We start from the raw sequence: 22,182 nt of genomic DNA, 5'->3' as shown, positions 1-22,182 counted from the left end.
CTCCGCGACGCGCTGCAGGTCGCGAGTGTGCTATGTATCTCATACTCTGGTTGCTGCTGGCGGCTTTAGCCTTTCGGACAAGACTTGTCCGGCTCTCGGCGCGCCTTGCCGACCGCGTTCCCACGCGTAGGGCTGAATGGCAAGGCATCGGACAGGCGGTGCCGACTGTGCCTTGCTTTCGCGCAGCGCCGCATGCTGCAGATGCGCCAGCGACATCCTGCGTCTGGTCTCGGCTTATTTTGCCAAACGACAACAATATCGGGGACCGGACGAGTGGGGCAACCTCCGTAATCCGGGTCGCCGGTGCGGCGGTCGACGATCCCACGAGGTGAAGCCGCCGCTGTGCCCACCCGGACACACGTCTTCTGGCTATACTGCTGCGTGTGCAAAACAATCTCTGGTCATCGGCCGGCGTCGACGTCCGTGTCGACTGAACTGGTAGTCGGCTCGGATCGGCATCGCATCAGTTGTGCCTAGAAACCCATCGGCGAGGTTCCGAGCACCGAGGGAGATGCTCCCGCAGGCCCGCCTGTCGACTCAACATGGCCACGGAAAAGCCCGTTTGCATAGTTTATTGTACCAGCCAGCGACGGAAACAACAATAGTAGCTCTCTGCGCTCGTAGGGATAGCCCGGGGACGGCAGGCCCTCCACCAGGCGCGGCTCGCGACCTCCCCCAACATCGGAGCCAAAGGATGCACAAACAAGGCCAGCACAATGGGGCGACTGCCTTCGGCATTGGGTGAGCATGTACGTTCCGAAATGCCTGTTGCGGTTGCGTGGGGTCAGTCTGCTCAAGGCGGCATCTGAAGCGAGACAGGCATTGATTGAGCCGAGGGCGCCGTGTGTCAATGCCATGCGTTGTCTGAGTCACGCGGACTTCAGTGTCAGCTGGCTAGCATCACGTTTCGTGGTTAATTTATTACCTGGCACTCCTTACACGAGCAAAAGCCAGCTAGAACTCTAGGATTGCAGACTGTCAGAGACGCCATGGGGGTTCAAGTCGCCGACTGGACGGAACGTGGGCATATCGAGAAGAACGAAGTACGGCGCTGGCGGCTCTCGATGCATACGCTAAAAGAGGGCGTACGAGGATGGGCCCTCGTACCAGAATTAGATCGCGCGCCCACGCCAAGGTGGCCAAGCTTACGGAGTAGCCGACTACATGCCGACTACGCAGGGAGGCTGTTTGGCAGCATTCCAAGCAACGACTTGGCGGCCGTGTAGGGTCAAGGTGGGGACACTCATGAAGAACGCTTGAATGTAATGTCCCGACCTCCCTGTTGTGCGTCATCTCTTCGTTTGAAGGGTTGGGCCGGGGAACGTAGACCGGATCGCTTTGGACGGCGAGGCCATATTTATTCACTCAATTCGTTGTTTGTTCTGCGCGGATGGACAGATGCCGCGCCGAGTGGCTTCGCGAGATCTGCTCGCGTCTGCTTCGTATGCCGTCGCCTGGGGAGATCTAAGCGGCGTGAAAAGTGCCGAAGGTGCCGAGATCGCCCAAGTAGAGCGGCCGGCATGGAGCACCATCGAGATGCCATCGAGAACTCACCCGGAAGCCGCCCATCGTCCCATCTCGGAACACGATGCTGTCGTAGGGCTGTCATGGTTGCCCCGATGGTCCGAGAATCCGGACCGAGTTTGGCACCGGTGCAGGGCCGACCAACCTGGAGCAATAATAAATCAGAGAGAGAAGAAAAAAATCGTCGTGCGGGCTGGCGGACAGACGCGGCGCTCGGTAGCGGCCCAGGTATGGATTGGCGTGTTGCGACCTGGCGGGGGCCTGACGATTTCTGTCACCAGCCTCGAGGTGTTGTCAGTGCTCGTACTCGTATGGAGTACAGGCGATAATGCTTTCAATGGTGCATGGAGTACCTCATGCTGTGCAGCGTCCGTACCAAGTATGAAAGTACCTGACTTAGCCCTGATCGTGTTGACTGGCTTGACAGCATGGATCCATGGATGCCAATGCGCGCGGCCACTGCGACGACTGCGACTACACCTGGTACTAACTGACACAGCATCGACACCTCCTCCACTCGCAGCCACGCGTGTTCCCTTGCCAAAGGAACTACTAATAAGGCACGTATGTACGTTTTGTCTCTGTCTCATCCCCTTAGAGAATTAATACTAAGGTACGAAGTACTACTAAAGGAAGCCGGGCATGTAGGTAAGGTACTAAGTTGTGCAGTGATTGTGCCCAGGCTGCCGGCTGGGGTCTCGCGCGGCGGCTTGCGACCCGACAAGGCCTGAGCCCGCGCAGATTCTGCGATTACCTGAGATACAGTTGTATTGCCTGTCCAAACGCGGTAAGAACGCGAGCGGTGGGCGGGATCGATGTAGGTCGGCAGTGCTCACCACCAGGAAGGAGCTGGCACCGATGCGTACCCCACCCAAGCCAGGGCCCGGGCACCGCATCTGTCGCTCACATCGGAATCGTACGATGTTGGCCCCACCCGGCACTTGCCGCGCACGCTGCGTGCTTCTTTCCTCCCAGGAGGCTCCACCACGACTGCCATCAGGGTGATGGGAAGGATTCTCGGTGCAGCACCGGCCCAGCACGCAGAGCAGTGGGAAGTACCAGCTGCTATTGCTGCAGTTAGACCCCTCGCAAACCAGCGCAGCAGCATACAGCACCACACCCGACAGCACTTCCAATTGGTACCAATACTGTTTTTGGGTATCTACTTAGATACTAACTTAAGGTACAGACTTGGGTAGTGGCGAACGCAGCACAGCGGGCGCTGCTTGTGAGCGTTGCACTGCGTACCCACTCACGCGTTCCCACTTTCCCACCTCTATCCGCCCGTGCCTTAGTAGGTTGTGGCGCACGACCTTTTCTCAACGGCACTACACTGCCCGTCTGCTCTGCAGTCGAGCAAGGCAACCAAGGCAAGACTCGCCGGTCTGCGACAATTCTCGGGCTGGCGCCAGGGCTCCCACCACCCACGCAGGCGCAGCCAAGCCTCTGCGTCAATGGGCAAGGCGCCGAGCATGTTCCCGCGTGCTCCCCGCCCCCACCCGCTGTGATTGACACAGCCGCCGGTGCCAACAGTCCAATTCCAGGGCTGTCTGGTAAGGTACCTGTGGTAGGCGGGACGCAGCAGCGGTACCGGCGGGGCATGTACATCGGGCTCGCACGGAGCCAGAGGCCCAGGACCCCGTCACCTGGACCGAACGCCCGTAACTTGTTGTGGGCGTGCATGGCTGCCGTCGCGGCATCCGGGGCTGTCCGTGTCCTCCGTTGCAGATTCCTCCCGCCATCTCGGCGCCAGGACTGGTCAACCGGCAGAAGTCCGTACACGGCTCGCCGTTTGAGGTACGAGCGTTACCAAGTCGGAAGTCCTAGCACTCCTCCACACCAAAGGGTCCCTAAGGAACCTAAAAAAACACTGGACGTTGGTCCCTGCGTGGCGGGCGGAGAGAAGGGAAAGAGGTACAAAGTACGTACCAACATACTGGCGCGGCATGGGAGAGAGCGGGCAACAATAGGTACTAGCGCGCTTGTTGAGCACGGCAGGGGGCGCGGCGGGCGACGTCGATTCGCCGTCGCATGGTTCGCACTGGCTGGTGTTGCTCCAGCTCCGACGACGCCGACGGGGACCGGCAGACGAAAGTGCATGCCGCACCCAAGCCCAACAGGTACGCCAAGTTAGTAGAGGTAGGTTAGTACAGCAGGCAGGTACTTCGTACTTTGGGTATTTCGTACTGCCAGGTTTCCATGGAGCAAAGTCGCCTCCACAAGGTGTGCAACGCATGCAAGGCTTTTCAAGCCCATCGTCCTTATTATTCCGCACCTCCAGCTTCCTGCGCAAGGGCCTCCCTCCTCGCCTTGGCTCGTTTCCCTGCTCAATCCATCACCCACCCATTCCATGTCGACGCTCCTCGGCACGGCGCATCGCATCGCATCGCATCGTATCGCATCGCCTTCGCCTTGCACCACAGCCCATCACATCGCACCGGTCTCGCCTCTCATCGCGACGCCTCGCTCCGCGTCCCGCTGCCTGCCGCCTCCCTCGCGTCGCTGCAGGTTCCGGGTTCCAGGTGTCAAACTCACCAGCTAGGCGGCCCCTCCCTCCCCCTCAACCCTGCGTGGACGACGCCTGTCGATCCACCGATTGGTCTTTGCGCGCAGCCCACTCACTGGCTGGTGGCCTGCATCAATCCAATCCAGTCCCACTCGGCACCGGTCCCCGTCCGCCCGGCCCAGCCTGGCCCAGCCAGCCAGCCCGCCGAACAGACAACAGACAGCCTCCCATCCCCCATCCATCGTCACGCTGCTCCGAAACACAGCTGCAGCAACCGTCGTGCCGATCCGACTCCCTGTCACCTTCCACCCGAGGAAGAAGCGGACGCAGAATCAAATCGCTGCCGTTTTTTCTCTTTTCTTTCCTGACCTCGCTGTCGCAACCCCATTTCGGCGCCCAAGAGCGTTTCGTCACTAGCACTCTCTGCGCTCCCCCGACAAGTTGCAAACGGCTAGCCGACACGGCTGTCCGACCCCTTCCCACCCATTCCCACTGTCCTCGCTCAGCCTTCGACTTGAGGACCCGGCGCTCCCGCATTGCAAAATCCCGACTTCTTCGCCGCCGCCTGGGCGGATTTTTCTTTTTTCAAAGAGACAAAAGCGATCGACTACAACAAGCTGACCCTCCCCTACTCTTGTATAGCCGTTGGGAGGAGTGGTACCCCGCCGCTGAGCCCCAGCGTGGTGCGATCCTCTCGCTTCGACCCGTCTCTGCCCTGCTATTAGCCCTGCGGCTGCAGACAAAGTCGAACCACGACCTCCAGCAATCGACTCACCCCATCCACCTCGTACCATACGACGGCCCAAAGGAAGGCTTCACACACGCGCGCGCGCACACATACACACACTTACCACGGCTGCCTGGACTGGCGCATTTGGCCACTACAGGACCCTGAATCTCTTCTGACGGGCTCGATAGCTAGCCACGGCTTGGCCTCCAGTGGGTGAGCCCGCTGCAATTGGCACATCTCGTGGACCGGCCAGATCAAGCTCGCCGCATCCACCATCCCGGTGCCGCCAAACTCGTCCCTGACTCTCGGCATCGACATCTGATCTCGTTTCCACTCTAGCCACACCGACCCGTTCCCTTGGGTCATCTGCCACCCATGGCTGACGACGACTCCACGGCCCGCTTCGGGCTCGATGAGCCCGTCTTTGGCTTCATGGGCGATTCCGCGGCCGGCCCTGACACCAACTCGGATTCCACCAACGCCCAAACCGACGCCGGCACCCAACCCTCCTTCTTCGGCACCTCGTCCACGTGGGACTTCCAAGTCACCCCTCCCTTCGACACATTCAACGTCACCTCTGCCAGCACCGCGGCTCCTGTCCAGGCTCCCGCCGTGCCTACAACCTGGCCGCTGCAGGCCTACGACCAACCCCAGGCCTTCTCGCAGCCCCAATCCCTGTCGAACTCGTCCCCTTCTTTTGACGGCTTTCCGCCGCCTAACGACTTGACACCGACACCTGTGTATGCCCCGCAAGGCAAGATTCCTGCAGCCACGCATGCGCAGGCCCGTTCCTTGACTGCCATGTCGCATGAGGAGCTTCGACACATCGCCATGCCCCCTCACCTGCAGTACAACTCACCAAGAAGCGCCTCCAGCCCCGAGTCGGCGAGGAGTGATCTCAAGCACGGAGCGAGCTCTTCGCCAGAGGTAGCCGGTCAGCAAGGCAGGGCAGACACGAGGAAGCGCAAGATGTCCGACGATCTGGACGACGAGGATGATGTGGATGAGGAGGAGAAACCGGTAAAGAAAACGGCGCACAACATGATCGAGAAGCGCTATCGCACGAACATCAACGACAAGATTGCGGCACTTCGCGACAGTGTCCCGAGCCTGAGAATTATGTCCAAGAGCGCCAGAGGCGAGGACACGACCGAGGACCGCGAGGAGCTTCACGGCTTGACGCCTGCCCACAAGCTCAACAAGGCAACGGTAAGCCGAAAGCAGTGCCTCCAAAGGCAAGACCCAGAGATGTCGCCTGTACTGATTTATGATGACAGGTCCTCAGCAAGGCGACGGAATATATTCGCCATCTGGAAAAGAGAAACAGCCGGCTTTTGGACGAGAACACGGCCATGAAGGAGAGGATAGCCGCTTTCGAAAAGTTGTTCATGGCTGGCGCCATGAACGGTTCCATGAGCCCGATGCAGCAGCCGCCGACGCCGATGCAGTACCCTCAGGACGGTCGGCAGCAATATTCTAACTCGCCTTTGGGCACGCCCCAAGATGGAGGTGCTAATCCAGCGGGCATGATCAACGTGCCAGATGATATGAAGCGCATCATCTCGGCTCAAATGGCAGTAGGCCAACCCTACCCTGTGCCTCAACAGCCGTTCCGCGCCGGAAACCCCGCCGTTCTGCGGCAGCAACAAATCCAGCAGCAACAGCAGCAAATGCAGCAGAATGGGTGGATCAACAACGTGAATCCGTACTTCGGCAAGCTTATGGTCGGCTCTCTCGCGGGTCTCATGATCCTAGAGGCCGTGCGTGAGAATGAAATGAGCAACGAGCGGCCCGAAGGCCGAGGGCTTTCCGCCTTGCCGATCGAACTGCTCGGCCAGCTGTCGACAACGCTCGACTTACACGTCCTGGGATACCATGTACACACGTCGCTCAAGTTACTGCTGTTTCTCTGCATCGCGCTTTGGGTATTCGTGCCCTCGCTCTTCGCGACGTCGTCGGACAAGCTCAAGAAGCAACAAGCTGCAGCACTAGAGCGGGCACCGTCACTGGCTTCATCGATTGACGTGCGCCGCCGGGCCTGGCTTACTGCAATACAAACGGTTTGGGTGCCACGACACAACTTCTTCCTGGAAGCGGCTGCTCTCATGCTCAAGACCGTGAAGCTTAGCCTGCGCAATACCATCGGTGTTCATGGCTACCAAATGCTGACGGGTTTGACGGAAGACCAAGAGACGGCTCGTGTCAAGGCTTGGGCCATTGCTCTGGACTCCCAGCTGGCCGGTGGTGACATGGATGTCTGCAAAAGTCGGTTGATTTTGACTCTGCTGGCGTCTGGAACACTCCCGGATACGCCCATGAGGCTGATGCTCAAAGCGCTTCACATCCGAGTTCTTCTATGGAACGTCAGCAGCGGCTGGCAACTTGGAGTCGTCAACGTCATCGCTGCAAAGCTGGCTCGCAAGCGCTGGAACGAGGCACGTCAACTCAACCGGTTGCTCATCCAGTTGCGTCGAGGTTCAGAGAAGCCGCACGACGATGAACTGCCTGAGCACCTTCATTCTCTCGTGGAGCAGGAATGCGATCTTGTCTTGACGTCTGCGGTTGTCCAGCGAGCCCATAACCTGGCCTTTAACTTGGCGACGGCTGAGGGCGTTGACGAGCAGATCGATGGCATGGACTCTGTGGTGGAAGACGCAGCAGTGGGATCACCACTGGACGCTGTGGCAGCTTGGTGGTCGGCCGAGACGCTGCATCGTGTACTGACGTCTGCGCTCGTCAAAGGGACTGGTGATGAGCCCGACAACGCTGCACGAATTGAGGCCGCCATCAAGGCTGCGCCAAGCGGCACCATGGCTCATGTGCGTGGCCTCGTTGCCCGCGCCGTGCTTGTCAAGGATTCGCGCGCCGAGCATATCCGCGTAGCCTGCCAGGCGATACAGGCCGACAGGATCGAAAGCCCTTGGAAGAACTCGACGTTGATGATCACCTCTGCATCGCACTTTTCGGACCGCGACTTGCGACTTGCTATCCTCTGTGCGAAGACGATGACTCGTCTGGAGGACAAGGAGGCTGCGAGCCACCTGGAGGCGAGGAGCCTCAACTTCATTAACGCCCTCACACGACCTGAGTACATGTCGTCCATGACGCTATTGGGCTTCACATCGTTCATGGAATTGATGAGGCCACTCATGGAGTGCGATGCCGCCGAGGAAGATTACGAAGGGGCGTTGTCGAAGTTGTCGAGCACCCTCCGCCTCTGGATGGGCAAGCCCTACGCAAGCAAGTGTGGAGTCAACTCGGAGCTGCGAGACAGCATCGTCGAGCGGTGTTTGGCGGCAACGAAGGCTTTGGCAGGATCGGAACGCGACACAGGATACGGCAGTCTGAGCGACGCCGAAGGGGCGGAAGCCTAGTTGACCTTTTTCTAGTATGTCGTCGGTTGTCTGTCCATTTTCCGGCGTTTGGGATTGAGCTCTGCAGAAGGCTCTCTGCACGCGCTTCGTTTGACATGGAAATATATTGACGCGTCCCCTTTTTGCGGAATATTGTACAATCTAGGGCACGCGGTCGCGTCGAAACGGTCGGCGATCGTTGGCCTGCGCCCTCTCTTCTCTTTTCTTCTTTTTTAATAGCGGCAACGGGGAACTGAACAGGGACGAACTGTCCGGCATAACGTGTGGAACGAAAAGGAGACGTATACCTATATATATAGAATGACGATACCGCCAGGTATCGCTGGTGTTGCTCTCGGGGCTCCATGCAGTCTACGTATGGTACATTCATTGCTCAACACCTACATAATTCATCTTTAGTCGTGGCAAGCCGAGATGGCAGTACTGAAGCGCGACTTGGGTGACGGGCGGCTTTGTCTGTTGGGACGACTCGACCTTCCCTTTGGGCAACCATCATACCTCCCTCATTGTAGGCAGGCATCACGTCCAGATGTGGACTCCACAGGCAGTCATTTCTATGACCGTTTATGCGGCATTCTCGGGTGACCAAGTCATCGCATCGCAAACAGGCAACCGAGGGCCTTGTATGCCATTTTAAGTGTGCTGCTATCGGCTTCTATGTGACAGACACCCTTTGCCCGCGTCCAAAGCCGAGGACGGTACCGTCAGATAAGGCTCGCAAATGCGGGACCCCACGCCTCGGCATCGCGTCTTTCCTACTTGTTGCACATCTTCTTGACGGCCGGAAGTACCTCCTCTAATAAAGGTCAGACGTGTCAGAAGCGTTTGCACAGACAGCAAATGGTTATGGAGAGGGAAACGCAAGAGGAAGACGAAGAAGAAGACGTACTAATTGCCTTTTCCTGGCCGCACGCTTTGATGACGCAGGGCGTGGCGGCCGTCTTGAGCTCGTTAAACTTTTGGCAGGCGCACTCGACATTGAGCTTGCATCCGTTGTCTTTCATGGCCTGCCTGATGCAGCTCTCGGAGCACTTGGGGACCGGAAGGGCCGGGGCCGTATTGGCGGCGGCCAGGGAGACGAGAGCAGCGAGGGCGATGGCGAACTTCATGGTGGCGGGATGAAAGGGGGTTTTCCTGTTGTTGCTGTTGTTGTTCGTAAAGGGGGTGCTTCAGGGCTTTTGGAAACTGGAGGATGATGGAAAGGTTGGGAGTGGAAGAGAGGACAGGGCAGGGAAGAGGACGAGGGGAGGAGAGCGAGGGTTTATATACACGTTCCCGGGGGGAAAGGAGGAGCGAGATTTGATGTCCCTGGTGCAAGTGGTTTTCCCGAGTACGTACTGGCGCTTCTAAGACACAGGCCGGGGAAGGCGGCATGCATGCTCGCGAAAAGCAACAACGACAAGCAAGGTACCTACCTACCTTGGTAGGTAGGCGGGATGGAGATGGGATGTACGTCGTGTCTCGATAGGTAGGTAAGGTAGGGTGTCGTTTTGGGCGGATCTCTTCCTGGCCGCCGCTGCTGTATTGGCAAGTACGTAGGCGACGAGGCTTCGCGGTTTCCGTCCAAAGCGCCTCCCCTTCCCTTTCCCCCCCTCACTGCCGAGGTTCGGCGGTGCTGCGTGAGGTACTAAGCTACTACCTACACACGCGACGTGCGCGTACGTGTTTCCCCAAGAGAGGGGGAACGGTGAGAGAGGCCCGAGGGGGGAGGAGGGGAGGGGGGTTGGTTTCGCTTGCTCGCCTCGCCTCGCTCGTCGGACGGACGGCTTTGGGTTGAGGGGGGCAGACGCCTCCTCGGCGTGTGGCGGGCGGAATCTCCCCGGCATGCGGCCGCTGCTGCTGATGATGGGTATCCGGGTTTCCCTCTTTGTACGGTGTCGTCGTCATCGTTATTGGAGTGATCATCATCATCAACAACAACAACAACAACAACAACAACATGAGCATCAAGATCATGGTCAACAACATGACGCGAGGCTGGACCGTAAAAGATATTGGAGGTATATCCATGACACGGACCCAGACCCGAGATAGACACAGCATGGTCTTGCGGAACCCAGACCCAACTCCCCCCGCCCCCCGTTTTGTGACGTCTGCCCAAGTTGAACCCTCAGCGGATGGGGCGCTGTTCTACTAGGTTTTGTGCGTATGAATACGTATGGTGATTTCCTGGTGTCCTTGTCTGAAAAGTCCGTGGCAGTCTGTGAGCGCCAATCACTGCCCCTTTGATGGGGGATAGGGGGGCCACTGTCGCCGCAGCCGCCAGCGACTGCCGAGCCGCTCATACATGAGTAGTACCATACATGGTACGTATCTGTCCCTATTTCCGTCCTGGTGGGGGAGGACCATGGTACCACTGATGTGTTTGTTCGAGCCCCGATGGAGAACAAGTGTTGGCGATGGTGGGTGGCAGCACAGGACGCGTCTATCCCGTGACGCTTGCATGTGCGCTCCGGTGCCGAGACTCGAACAAGGGCCGGCCGCCTGTGCGTACATGGCAATGTATTCGTACTTCGTACGTAGTTGCCAACAACGTTCATCCCTACATGCATGTTGTCGCTCGTGCGACGTGGAGAAATGGGGCGGCCATATACTTCGTAGTTGTCTTCCGAGTATAAATAAACATCCATCATCTACTTATCGGGGGAGGTCGGTGTGGCTGCAGTGGGTGGCGGCTTTTCCTCCCGCCCGCCTGCGCCCGCCGCCGCCCGATGGACCGGATGGCACCCTGCGAGCCCGGGAAGGCGTCTTTTTATGCGATGCTATAGTTACGACAACTTGGTTGAAACGTGTTGTGGAGAGGCATTCGTAGGGACGCGGGGGAGATGAGACAGATACGCGCGCTTTCCACGGCGTCCTGGCGAGTCGATGTTGAAGAGTCAACGTTGAAAGAGTGTAGTATATCAAGAGCCGCACGACGTCCAAGTCCCAATCCCCCCCTTTTGCGCCGCGCGGAATGACGGCCGAGCATCTCCAGTCCCGTCGTCGCTTTCCCTTCGCCCTCCCAGACAGGGCAGGGCAGAGGGGACCCCCAGTCCGGCTGCAACCGGATCCTCCCCAAAGTGGCCCATGTACAAGAAGAACGTACGTACTTTTTAGTTTGCGTAGTCGTACTCTTGACAGTAGTGTAGCCCGAGCACAAGCAAGACCGACCACCACCTACAACCAAAGAGGCTACCGCATCTTGGGGGAATGCATAAGGTGCGACCCTACAGCGGCGCCCCGGACCTCGTTGTTGTAGTTGTTGTTGTTGTTGTTGTTGTTGTTGTAGGTAGTTGCTGTGCTTTAATAGCCCTGCCCGCCATATGCGTACGACTACAACACACATGCATCACCAACCACGTCGTTTGCTGGACCCGGTGCTGCCGTCAGAAAGCCACACGAGAAGCATGTGAAAGACACAAAACAAGAGGGGAACTTTTGGGTCTGTCCGTCCTCATCCTCGCCACAGTCAAGCAAGTAAGCGAGAGCGAGAAAAAAAAAGAAGTCTCGCCGTGCAAATGACGTACGCACTCGTAGGCTCGCACGAGAAAAATGGACTTCTTCCAACAAGTATACTGTCTGTACGTCGTCGTCGACGATGCAACACCATCTCCAACAAAACACAAACGTCCCTATCAGACGACCCAATCGGCTCCCGCTACTAGCTTACTACTACCCACTACTAGTACAGGAAGGAGGACGGGTTCGCCGCTCCCCAACCAGCCCCAGCCGAAACCCGAACCGACGATCCGTCAGGGGCAGCAGATCTGCAGGAGCCGCGGCAGATCCGAGTGAGCTGCGACACCCCTCCTGCCTACCTACCCAACTGTCCGCCGCCGCCGCCATATACACAAAAGGAAAGCCCTTCCTGTAACGCGGAGTTCCCGGACTACATAGCAGTAGTATGCCTCCTTCCCCCTCTCCTCCTCCGAGTCTCGGGAACTAAACGCCACGATGGCGTTATACACGCCATGCCGTGCTGTCGCCGCCTCCTGGTAATGTCTATATACGCACTGCCCTGACGACGGGCGGCGGGTGCCCAATAAGAGATCCGGGCTGGGGCACGACGAGGCGCGTGCGTCCCTTGCCCGGGGGCTACGCGGGAACGTGGGGAGTGTAAAGGCAATAGCACCACGGCTTGCAGGAGGCTGGAAGCGTGTTCCGACTACACAGGTGCAGCACGTATGCCATCGATATTCGCTCTCTCTCATGGAAAGCAAGTTCACATGCACCGACAGACCTCGGTCGACCAGCCGGCCGGCCGAGTCGTTGTCGTTGTCGTCGTACACGACAGCACCAGCAAGCCCGGTAAAAGCGGCACATAACCAGTCCTACTACTACTCGCTTGCTGTGCCAGCCAGCGGTCGGTGGCTGTGGACACTTCCACACACACACGAGCGAAGATGCGTCTGCCGAGCTTCGGTTAGTTGTTGCACCCCCTCCCTCGGGAGTCACTCTAATCGGGTCCTCGTTCTAGCCATCTTTTCAGCTACGGCGCACTCCATGTTGTGCATATGTAGATCTAGATATGTGTACGACTGGCTGGCTGTACAGCTGTGGCCGCTCTAGCTTGGGACGAGGCGCGGGTGCTTGGTCGTGGCGTTTGCTCGGGACGAGAGTATGCTCGATTCGGTCAGGGCATATATGCATGATCTTGATGTGGCTTGTTTCCCCCTCTACTGATGCACATGGCTAGTCTACCCGCTGAAAGCCTAATAAATAAAAGAGGGCTAGGAGTCTAAAGGGGGGCGGCGCCTTGTTATCTCCACGTCTCGTCAAAGGTTGTCGTCGCACTTGCGATACATCTCACCACTCGGGAGCTGACCCACATCCTCCCCCGGCCATCATCAGCTGGACGGGCTTCACCATCTTGGTACCCGCGCCGCCCAGCCCAGCCTTGACGGCGTTGGGCTTCCTACCCCGCTTCCCCAGGGCGGCGGCGGCGGCGGCGGTCCGGCGGTCCAGCTCGGTAAAGGGGCCGTCGCCGCTCTCGCCCTTGCGGACCATCCACCGGCTCGTCCCAAGCGCCGCGTCCAGCTCGTCCGTGGGCGGCAGCCGCAGGTACAGCATGCCGTCCGGTCGGGCCTCGGCGTCGAAGGTGGCGATGGAGAGGGAGGTGTCGGTGCTGCAGGAGCCGTTGCCGAGGTCAAAGTTGCGCTTGTGGTGCGGACATGAGATCCACGGCGATGTTTGCGATTGCGATGCCATAGTGGTGGCGGTGCTGGTGTCAGAAGGAGATGTTGAAGACGACGACGACGATGATGACGATAGCGAGGTTAGCGTCGATGCCAGCGATGCCGGCGTCGGCGGTGATGTATCGGGCCCGGATGAAGAAGATGAAGATGACAATGGCGTCGACGACACGGACTCGTCGTCTCGGCGGCTCTTCTCGTCGCCCTTCTTATCATAGGGGCTCTGTCCGAGGAGGCCATCGGAGAGGACAAAGGCGCGCTTGTGCGGGCACATCTGCTGGGTGGCGTAGAAGCGGCCCTTGAAGCGCCACACGGCGAGCTGGGTGTCGCTGCGCTTGATGTTGGCCGAGATGCCGTTGGGCAACTCGTCGGCGCCGTCAAAGTACGAGGCCTCGATGACGGGCTCCCAGTCGACGCGGCTCCAGCGCCCGCGCAGGCCCTTGAAGTCGTCGGTGGCGGGCTCCTTGGCCCAGTAGACGGGGCGGCTCTGGCCGCGCTCGCGCTCGGCCTCGACGCCGTCGACGCGCGCGTCCGAGTTGTGGAACTGGCGGAACTTGGCCGCCAGGGACGGCGTCGCGATGGCCTCGGCCCACTCGTCGAAGAAGCTCCCCACGAGTTCCTGCATCTGCGCCTCGAGCGACGCGCAGATGCCCAGCTTGTCCTCGAGCACCACCTCCTGCAGATACCGGAGCCCGCCGGGCAGGCTCTCGAGCCAGGGGGCCGTCCGCTGCAGCTTGTCGGCCGTGCGGATGTAGAACATGAGGTAGCGGTCGAGGATGGGCACCACCTCGGCGGGCGGCACGTCCTTGGCCAGCAGCTCGGCGTGCCGGGGCTTGGCGCCGCCGTTGCCGGCGACGAAGATGTTGAAGCCCTTTTCTGTGGCGATGAGGCCGAAGCTACGGGTGACGTTAGCAGACCGTCATTGTCCTTAAGTGAGGAGGGCGCAGCGGGAACTCATGGGCGCTACCCTAGAAAAGGGGTAAAAGAAAGGGGTATGGCATCGTCCACCACATACTCTTTGCTCTGCGCTTCGGCACACTCGCGCACGCAACCGCTCACGCCGCCCTTGATCTTGTGCGGCGCACGCACGCTCTTGTAGCGCTCCTCGAGGCGCACCGCCATGCCGACGCTGTCGCCGATGCCGAAGCGGCACCAGGTCGAGCCGACGCAGCTCTTGACGGTGCGCAGCGACTTGGCGTAGGCGTGGCCCGACTCCATGCCCGCGGCGATGAGACGGGCCCAGATGGCCGGGAGGTCCTGCTTGCGGGCGCCAAACATGTCGATGCGCTGCCCACCCGTGATCTTGGTGTAGAGGCCAAAGTCGCGCGCCACCTCGCCGATGACGACGAGCCGGTCGGGCGTGATCTCGCCGCCGGGCACCCGCGGCACCACCGAGTAGCTACCGTCGCGCTGGATGTTGCCGAGGAAGCGGTCGTTGGTGTCCTGCAGGCCGTGCGTCGGCCGGTCCATGACGTGACGGTTCCAGAGCGAGGCCAGGATGCTGCCCACGGCCGGCTTGCACAGCTCGCAGCCACCGGCGTCGACATCGTTGCCCGCCTCGCGCATCAGCTCGCGCATCGTCGTCAGCCGCTTGACCATGGCGATATGGTATAGCTCCGCCCGCGAGTGGCTAAAGTGCGCGCACAGGTGGTTCTTGACCTCGTTGCCCATGGCCGCCATGGTCTTGTTGAAGATGGTCGTCACCAACGGCATGCAGCCGCCGCAACCCGTGCCCGCCTTGGTGCACGCCTTGATGGACGCAATGTCCTTGCACGTCCCGTCCTTGACGCGGCTGACCACGTCGCCCTTGGTGACGTTGTGGCACGAGCAGATTTGCGTGTCGTCGTCGAGGTCGTCCCCGCCATCGTCGCCCTCCCCCTGCGCACCCAGGATGAGCTGGCTCGGCGGCGTCTCGAGCTCCTTCATGTTCTTGACCATGGGGACTACCCTGACGTAGTCCTTGGTGTCGCCAATCATCATGCCTCCGAGCAGGTACTTGCCGTCCGCCGTGAACAGGTACTTTTTATAGACGTTCTGGAACGGGTCCTTGTATGTGAGCGTCTTGACCGTCGGTGTCTCGGGAGGAAGTCCAGCGCCCGCGCCGTCCTTCAACCTCCTCTTGTACTTGGGAGGTAACTGTTTCGGCCCGTCCCGATCGGCGAAGAAATCCCCGAAGCTGGCGACGTCGACGCCCAGCAGCTTGAGCTTGGTGCTGAGATCCGGCCGCTTAAAGGCCCTCGGCGAGTGAAGCTTGGCCTGTGTCAGGTTGAAAGCGAGCACGTCGGCCATCTCCACGCCGGGGGCAATGAGGCCAAAGGTCTGACCCTGCCAGCTCGCGCATTCGCCAATGGCGTAGATGTCTGGGTGGCTCGTGGTCAGGTCGTCGCCCACGACGATGCCGCCGCCGCGCTCGGCGCACTCGAGGCCCGAGCTGCGAGCCAGGTCGTCCCTCGCGCGGACGCCGATGGCGAAGCAAATGGTCGAGCAGTCCATCTCCTCGCCGTCCTCGAACACGACCCCGCTCACGCCGTTGTCGTCGTCCACCTTGATCTTGTGCACGCGCTTGCTGAGCTTCACGTCCAGGCCGAGGTCCCTGACCTGCTGGACGACCATGGCCCCCGCGTCCTCGTCCAGCTGCCGGCTGAGTACCCACTTGTTCCGCTCAATGAGCTTGACCTGCGCAAACGACTCGAGGTCCATCATGGCCTTGGCCGCCTCCAAGCCCAGCAGACCGCCGCCGACGACGGCCCCGACGGAGCCCTTTCTCGTGCCGGCAAAGTCAATGAGGCTTATCAGGTCGTCGATGGTCCTATATACGAAGACGCCCCGGGCGTCGTGTCCGGGTGTTTGCCGCGGGAGGATCGCGTCGGACCCCGTCGCCAGGACGAGGATGTCGTAGGACACCACATCACCGTTGGCGCAGGTGACTGTCTTAGCCGTCGAGTCGATTGCGACGACCTTGGTGTTGACAAGGTATCCCAAGGCGTCTTTACCGGCGCTCGTGTACTACATTCGTGAAGATCAGCACGGGCCGCATTGGAGCAAGTGAGTGGTAGGCTGGGAAGCGTTTACCCATTCTGCGGGATTCAGGTACAGGTTCTCGATCTTGCGGTGCTCGAAGAAGCTCGTCAGGCCGACTCGGTTGTACGCCAGATGCGCCTCCTCGCCCAGGACCGTGACGTTGTACTCGCGCGTCCGGGCATCGTACTTGAGCAGTTTCTCTCTGCCGCTCGCGTTACTGGATGGTCATCGCACTGGACCAGTATGAGAACCTACATGAAGGCAATGCCCACCATGCCCAAGCCCACCACCACGACTCTCTTCACACCGGGCGTCTGGGACATCTTCGGTCACGTCACGGATAGACCTGCAACGAGATGGCGATGAGGGGGGGGCCCAGACGAAGGTCAAGGCGCCATTTCCCGGCTACGTGTAAGGGGTCCCGCGCGCCCTGGGAGTTGGCGAGGTATATACCGGGCCCGCTCGCTCGGCTCAGGCCCTACCTGACGAAATGCCTCTCTCGCGTCACGGTGTCTCACTGTCTCGTGATTATCAGGTGGCTGTTGCCCCCGCGGAGTAAGGCATTTCGGCCCTCGAACGCTCGATACGTCCGCGCCCGGGCTTCACACGCTTGTAGGATACTCCAGGCGCAGCACGCCGTGAGCACGCGAGGATCGAACGACACGGGCACGATAAGGGGCGTTCCCCCGGCCGATAGTGGCAGCACCCAATCACCTCCCGGGCGATGCCGATGTGGTGGTCCGCGGAGAAGGACGATTGCCGTCTCGAGGTGGGCCGCCGGGGCCGGGACCGTGCCGTTGAGCCGCTTATCGCCCCCATGGTGTTTGGTCATTGCATCGCCTTGTGGGCGGACGCTGACACGGCAGTGCTGGATGGACGGACGGACGCCTGCCGGTTGTGGCGAAAAGTTTACGCCGTCGTGGCATTTCCGGGGCTCGTCCGGGTTCGTTGGACACTCGGACAATACAGCACTTCGTACTTGGTATACAGCCATCACCCGGCTCGGCTCGCAAGGGGCCTCGTCAAACGGGGGGCCGCCTTTTCCCCCCAGATGACCGCGAGCGGGCAAAGCCGTATGCGGGAGGCGGGCTGTGGAGACTCCAGGTGTTCATCGTCGTTGACTCTGGAGGGAAATCTTGATAGGGATTCCACCGTCTATGCGGGGCGGCTGATTGGCTGATGTGTCGCAGTCGTGGCCGGTTCTTATCATCAGCGACGCGATAAAGAAGGGCCCGCTGCTAGTCAATTGTATCTTACAATACCATCACGGCAGGCAGCCCAGCCCAGCCCAGCCCAGGCACTGCGATATCTCGAGCCGTCGATTGGTCCGGCGAGCAGCAGTGGCCCATCGAAATGCTGTCGGACGATTCATTCAATTCGTCTCTCCGCTAGAGGGTCATGGATTTGTTTCCGTCGCTGTCTTGGACCGTGTCTTGCTCGCTGCACTGTGCTTTGTACTGTAGTAACTTAGTATGTGCCTTAGTAGCATCAGGCACTCGGTGGAGGAAGTTATTAGGGGGGGGGGCGGTCAACGGCAATGGCTAATCGCTGGAGCAGGGCGGGCGGCCAGGCACCTGGCGACCGTTTGCTGCGTCATCCGTTCATTGAGCGGGCGCGCTCATGCCACCAGCCAGCTCCACTTTACACCACCACCACTGCACATCGCTCAACTCACTCACTCGACCACTCACTCACTCACTCACTCTTGCGGCTTTCCTCACCAGGCTAGAGATAGTAGTACCTTACTCAATCTCACCCGCCACGCCATGGTCAGCACCGGCATGGCGGCCAGCACTACCTCTCCTCCTCCTCCCCGGGACTTCTCCGGCCCGTCCCCTCCGCCCACGACGTCGTCTTCGGCGGCACTACCTCCAGTCGTAGCAGCGCCATCATCATCAACAACAACGACAACATCAGCAGCAGCAACGACCACCGCCGCACCGCCGCCCTCATCGACATCGCCCTCCTCCCCCTCCCCCTTCATCTTCCCCCGCGAGTACCACTTCCCCGCCTTCTTCACCCGCCAGACCAACCTCACCACCCACCACGCCCAGCTCACAAAGTGGTCCGCCCTCGTCCTCGCCTACGCCCGCCACCACCGCCTCTTCCGCCTCGCCCTCTCCGAGGCCGCCGACTCGGACCTCTTTCGCAACCGCCGCATCGACCGCCGCCTCGGCCCCGCCGACATCCGCGAGCTCGTCGACTTCATGCGCAAGGACGGCCGCGCCGAGTACCTCTACTCCTCCGGCTCGTCGGGGGGCAGTGCCAGTGCCAGTGTCGCCGGCGCCACCGCCTCCGGCAGGGAAGGTGACGTCGTCCTCATCTACTGGCGCAAGCCCGAGGAGTGGGCCGCCGCTGTCGAGGCCTACGTCGAGGAGACGGGCCAAAAGGGCAGCGTTCTGACCGTCTATGAGCTTACCGAGGGCGAGGGCACGCGGGGAACGGGTGAGTTTGCAGCCACGTCATACCTCGTTGAGGTCTGCTCCCGCAGCACTAACGTCTATGGTAGAGTTCCACGGCATGGACAGCGAGGTCCTGCTCAAAGCCCTCAATGTCCTGGTCAAGCGCGGCAAGGCACAAATATTCGGGCAAGAAGACTCCCTGGGTGTCAAGTTCTTTTAACACGACGCTAGCTGCAAACTACCACTCTTACACCGAGATGCCATCCTGTCTCACAACGCTGCCTACATGCGTTTGAGACGCGAAGAAAGAGAGATGCTCAAAAGCCCTGAGCGCAAGCACCACCACGCTCTCCAGCCAACTCCATAACACCGTCATGACATGCTTCGAAAAGCGGACCTCAAAAACGTAGATGCCCTGTCTACTTGGCGGGGGAGTTCTCCACCAGGTATTTCTCGTCGTATCGCACCTGCTGCGCCATGGCCACGTCCAGGAGCCAGTCCGGCGCCACGATTCGGGGCTCCATATGACCGCTCTCCGCCATCTCGATGAACCTGGACCAGACTTGCTTCTCCTCGGGCGTATTGCCGCTCAGGAGGTACACGGGTTCGGGCGGCGCACCACCATCCTCCTCCGCCGTCGTGGGCTTGATGGTCGTGCCGCTCCGTGCGCGGTATATCTTGAAGATGGCTCCGTTGACTTCGGCGATGGAGCGGTAGCTGTCGGGCCCGTTGCGGATCTTCTCGGTGCAATAGATGGGGATGCCCTGAAGCAGCCTTCCCTTGTTCGATTTGGCCCTCGAGGACGATCTCTCGAGCTTCATGTCGTACTTCTTCTCCGCCGCGGGGTCCTTCAAAAGGAAGTCGTCCGAAGACGGCATCTCCCCGGAGTCGATCGCCGCCTCGATATAATCCGTAGACAGCACTCGTGCGCCCCGCGACAGCGCGCACAAGAATTTAACGGTCCGCATGACGCACGGCGCCGCGACAAAGTCGCAAGGTTGGCCCTGCTGTACAATCTGTATACCCATGTCACGAAGTTTTCTCTGCGTCTAGAGTCAGCATCCATAGATTTGTACCCAAGAGAGCCAAACACGTTGCTTACCCGGTCTTGGTCCTCTTTGCTCCTGTCGCCTACCCATCGCTTAAAGCCGGTCACGACGATGCGCATCTCGACCTCGGGGAGCGATGGCCGAGACCTCTTGGTCGGTCGCTTGGCTTCTTCATCGTCGTCCTCATCGTTCCTCGCCGTCTTGCCCGCCTTGTCCTTCTCGGCCTGATCCGCCGCCCGCTTGCCTCCCCACGGCGCGCCCGACTTGCCGTGCCGCTTCTTTTCCTTTTCGTACAGTGCAATATCCGGTGCGATGTGCTGCAGCAAGTCCCGCGCTTTGGCCTTGGCGCTGCGGCTTCCGGAGACGCTAGGGCTGTCGTTCTCCTTCCCGGACGTCAGGTGTCGCGATCTTGCCGGAGTCTTGACGGAGCTGCCGACCTCGGACTTTGTGTTCTTGTCATCCACGTCCCGCATCACGTCAAAGTTGCGCTCCTGGTCGTGCTGGCCGATGGTGACGCCCTCTGCAGGGCCTCTGTGGTAGGCATTATCTTCGGCGGCCTCGAGGATTTTGCGTTTCCGCTTGGCTCGCGGCGACATGGACTCTTCGCCGCCGGGATAATACATGTCCCGCAGTCTCGACTCCTCAAGAAAGGTTTGACCGATAATCTCGCCTAGATTCGTTCGGTGCGGGAAGTGGTTGTACTTGGCTATGTTGATGTTGCGTTTCTCGCACTTGGCGTAGCTCTCCTCGATCCAGAGGTGATTGACGACGGCGACACCCCATTCGGGAGCGGCCTTGCACTTTTCACTCGAGTTCCGTGCCGTAATCAAATGAGTGTTGTCCTGTTTCATCGTCTTGGTGAATTCGGCGCCGCAGGCTCGGATGAGATTCTCCAGGTAGATGCGCGCCTCGCCGCCGTAATTGGACACAGTGATGCGCAGGTCCTTGAATCCCTCGATGCCGTCTTTAGGAATGGGATAGTGTAACAGTCGGTGTAGCGGGTTGCGCCACTCGTTGTGGACGATCAGGTAGAAGAGCCAAGACAAGCTGCCAACCTCCTTGCAGGACTGGGAGGCTTGCACATACTGAGCGCCATGACGATACTGGCAGATGAACATGTCGCAATCGTTAACCTCTTGAACGACTCTGCCACCGCCGTTGTCGATAATCTCCCTGAGTGTCTTGGTGAGACGGGCATTGATGCCCAGGTCCTTGGCCAAGAGGACCTTGCGATCCTGAAAGACGGTGCAGGGTGCACGCTGGCCTTCTTCGTTTTCGGGCAGCGGCGTCCACTGCGGGTTTACCGACGTGGCACCATCGAGGGCGTCGTTCACAGGGATGTCGAGCTCGTCTTCCGGGTTCATCTTGAGGATATCAGGATCCGGTAGGAGGTACGGAGCTTCGTCGATGCGCTTGCCAAGCTTGAAGCACGCATCAAACCTACAAACAATCAGCGTGTTGCTCTAGCAGAGCCCAAGCGCCTCAACCGGAACTTGCAAAGAGATGCGCTCACCAATGTGGCAAAACCACCTTGCCTTTGAATCCCCTCCCTGTGGCGGCTTGGACTTTAGGATCGTCCGTGGTCAGCGCGCAAATGTGCGTCGTCAACCGGCTTGGGTCCTTGGACTCCTGTCCGCCGAGCGCCATGACGGCGCCCAGGATGCTCTCCTTGTCCATGACGGGGAGGCCGGCGCACGTCACCACCACCTCTGCGAATATCATGCGCGGGTCGGGCGAGTACGGTCGCACTTGGGCGAGCCGCCGCCGCGCGACCGATTGTGTAATCCACTGCATCGTGACCACAGGGATCATGACCGCCTGGGACTCGACATATTGCGGGAAGTCGATGGTATTGGAAACGACGTGCGTGACCCGCTCGATGGGGATCGAGCCGTCGCGTCGCGGCTCGCGGATCGTTGCGCCATTCTCCTCGAGGATGAGCGACAGCTAGAGATTCGTACGTGTTAGTTAGCATTTGACCGGGGCCCTCACTCGAGGCACCATATTCGGCGGGCATGAGGTTTGTCGCTCACGTCAGAGATAAGTTTGGGTGCCAGTGTGCTGCTCGGCACAAAGGCAATCGCGCATTCGGCGAACAAGCCGGCGCTGGCGACGTCACCCATGGTCGTGTGTACCGAGGAGCGGTCCAAAGCAACCGGGGGTATATCGATCAGTTGCGGCAGATTTTATAGCAAGAGGGTGGTGGAAGCCACTGCGTGCACATCGAGCTCTGTCGACGTGGCAAGCAAGATTGCAAAGTCGGAGGCTGCCTTGTTGCCTGTAGGCTGCAGAGGGTCGAGATCGGTCAGAGGCGGGCAGTGTTATGCGCGAGACGCGTGCCTAACTCGTGAGTGCACTAGCGGCGGGCGGAACGCGAACGACGCAGGCAGTCACATGACATG

General features: G+C 59.9%; 6 protein-coding genes across 7 annotated transcripts; 2 read left to right on the top strand and 4 right to left on the bottom strand.

Annotated features, from left to right (window-relative positions):
• Positions 1 to 473: 473 nt before the first annotated feature.
• JDV02_008483 (uncharacterized protein) lies at positions 474 to 857 on the bottom strand (the record flags this gene model as incomplete). Its single annotated transcript, XM_047990087.1, has 1 exon — positions 474 to 857. The coding sequence occupies one exon, from the start codon at positions 855 to 857 to the stop codon at positions 474 to 476; it is 384 nt and encodes a 127-aa protein (XP_047846093.1).
• Positions 858 to 4,502: 3,645 nt separating this feature from the next.
• CPH2 (Clr6 histone deacetylase associated PHD protein-2 Cph2) lies at positions 4,503 to 8,661 on the top strand. The gene is made up of 2 exons (XM_047990086.1): positions 4,503 to 5,969; positions 6,038 to 8,661. Exons 1-2 carry the CDS (start codon positions 5,136 to 5,138, stop codon positions 8,132 to 8,134), a joined length of 2,931 nt encoding a protein of 976 aa, XP_047846092.1. The 5' UTR covers positions 4,503 to 5,135; the 3' UTR covers positions 8,135 to 8,661.
• A 228-nt stretch (positions 8,662 to 8,889) lies between these two features.
• Positions 8,890 to 9,243, bottom strand: JDV02_008481 (uncharacterized protein; the record flags this gene model as incomplete). The annotated part of the gene is made up of 2 exons (XM_047990085.1): positions 8,890 to 8,930; positions 9,024 to 9,243. The coding sequence occupies 2 exons, from the start codon at positions 9,241 to 9,243 to the stop codon at positions 8,890 to 8,892; spliced, it is 261 nt and encodes an 86-aa protein (XP_047846091.1).
• A 2,552-nt stretch (positions 9,244 to 11,795) lies between these two features.
• On the bottom strand, positions 11,796 to 17,313 carry NIT6 (Nitrite reductase (NAD(P)H)). 2 transcript variants are annotated; one of them, XM_047990084.1, is made up of 3 exons: positions 16,585 to 17,313; positions 16,381 to 16,531; positions 11,796 to 16,314 (listed from the first exon to the last, which is right to left on the bottom strand). In XM_047990084.1, exons 1-3 carry the CDS (start codon positions 16,650 to 16,652, stop codon positions 14,272 to 14,274), a joined length of 2,262 nt encoding a protein of 753 aa, XP_047846090.1. In that variant the 5' UTR covers positions 16,653 to 17,313; the 3' UTR covers positions 11,796 to 14,271. The 2 variants fall into 2 exon arrangements, with proteins under 2 accessions (XP_047846090.1, XP_047846089.1); XM_047990083.1 differs by having other exon boundaries at positions 11,796 to 14,204; positions 14,324 to 16,314; positions 16,381 to 16,723.
• A 50-nt stretch (positions 17,314 to 17,363) lies between these two features.
• On the top strand, positions 17,364 to 20,022 carry JDV02_008479 (uncharacterized protein). The gene is made up of 2 exons (XM_047990082.1): positions 17,364 to 18,774; positions 18,839 to 20,022. The coding sequence occupies exons 1-2, from the start codon at positions 17,802 to 17,804 to the stop codon at positions 18,949 to 18,951; spliced, it is 1,086 nt and encodes a 361-aa protein (XP_047846088.1). The 5' UTR covers positions 17,364 to 17,801; the 3' UTR covers positions 18,952 to 20,022.
• Positions 19,151 to 22,067, bottom strand: ESC4 (regulator of Ty1 Transposition; the record flags this gene model as incomplete). The annotated part of the gene is made up of 4 exons (XM_047990081.1): positions 21,814 to 22,067; positions 21,294 to 21,727; positions 19,834 to 21,220; positions 19,151 to 19,774 (listed from the first exon to the last, which is right to left on the bottom strand). Exons 1-4 carry the CDS (start codon positions 21,901 to 21,903, stop codon positions 19,151 to 19,153), a joined length of 2,535 nt encoding a protein of 844 aa, XP_047846087.1. The 5' UTR covers positions 21,904 to 22,067.
• Positions 22,068 to 22,182: the final 115 nt, after the last annotated feature.

The sequence above is a fragment of the Purpureocillium takamizusanense genome, chromosome 8, assembly GCF_022605165.1.
Source record: "Purpureocillium takamizusanense chromosome 8, complete sequence".
Taxonomy (NCBI): Eukaryota; Fungi; Ascomycota; class Sordariomycetes; order Hypocreales; family Ophiocordycipitaceae; genus Purpureocillium; species Purpureocillium takamizusanense.
Note: the sequence above shows the minus strand (reverse complement) of the source record. Positions and strands in the feature narration are given on the sequence as shown.

What these genes read in the sequence shown, in the direction of transcription:
- CPH2 (XM_047990086.1), top strand. Translation starts at nt 5,136, where the DNA reads ATGGCTGACGACGACTCCACGGCCCGCTTCGGGCTCGATGAGCCCGTC. An exon ending in ACAAGCTCAACAAGGCAACG is followed by an intron (nt 5,970 to 6,037) that starts GTAAGCCGAAAG and finishes TTATGATGACAG; the next exon opens with GTCCTCAGCAAGGCGACGGA.
- NIT6 (XM_047990083.1), bottom strand. Translation starts at nt 16,011, where the DNA reads ATGATGGACCTCGAGTCGTTTGCGCAGGTCAAGCTCATTGAGCGGAAC. An exon ending in GCCGAAGCGCAGAGCAAAGA is followed by an intron (nt 14,205 to 14,323) that starts GTATGTGGTGGA and finishes CGTCACCCGTAG; the next exon opens with CTTCGGCCTCATCGCCACAG.
- JDV02_008479 (XM_047990082.1), top strand. Translation starts at nt 17,802, where the DNA reads ATGTGCCTTAGTAGCATCAGGCACTCGGTGGAGGAAGTTATTAGGGGG. An exon ending in CGAGGGCACGCGGGGAACGG is followed by an intron (nt 18,775 to 18,838) that starts GTGAGTTTGCAG and finishes CGTCTATGGTAG; the next exon opens with AGTTCCACGGCATGGACAGC.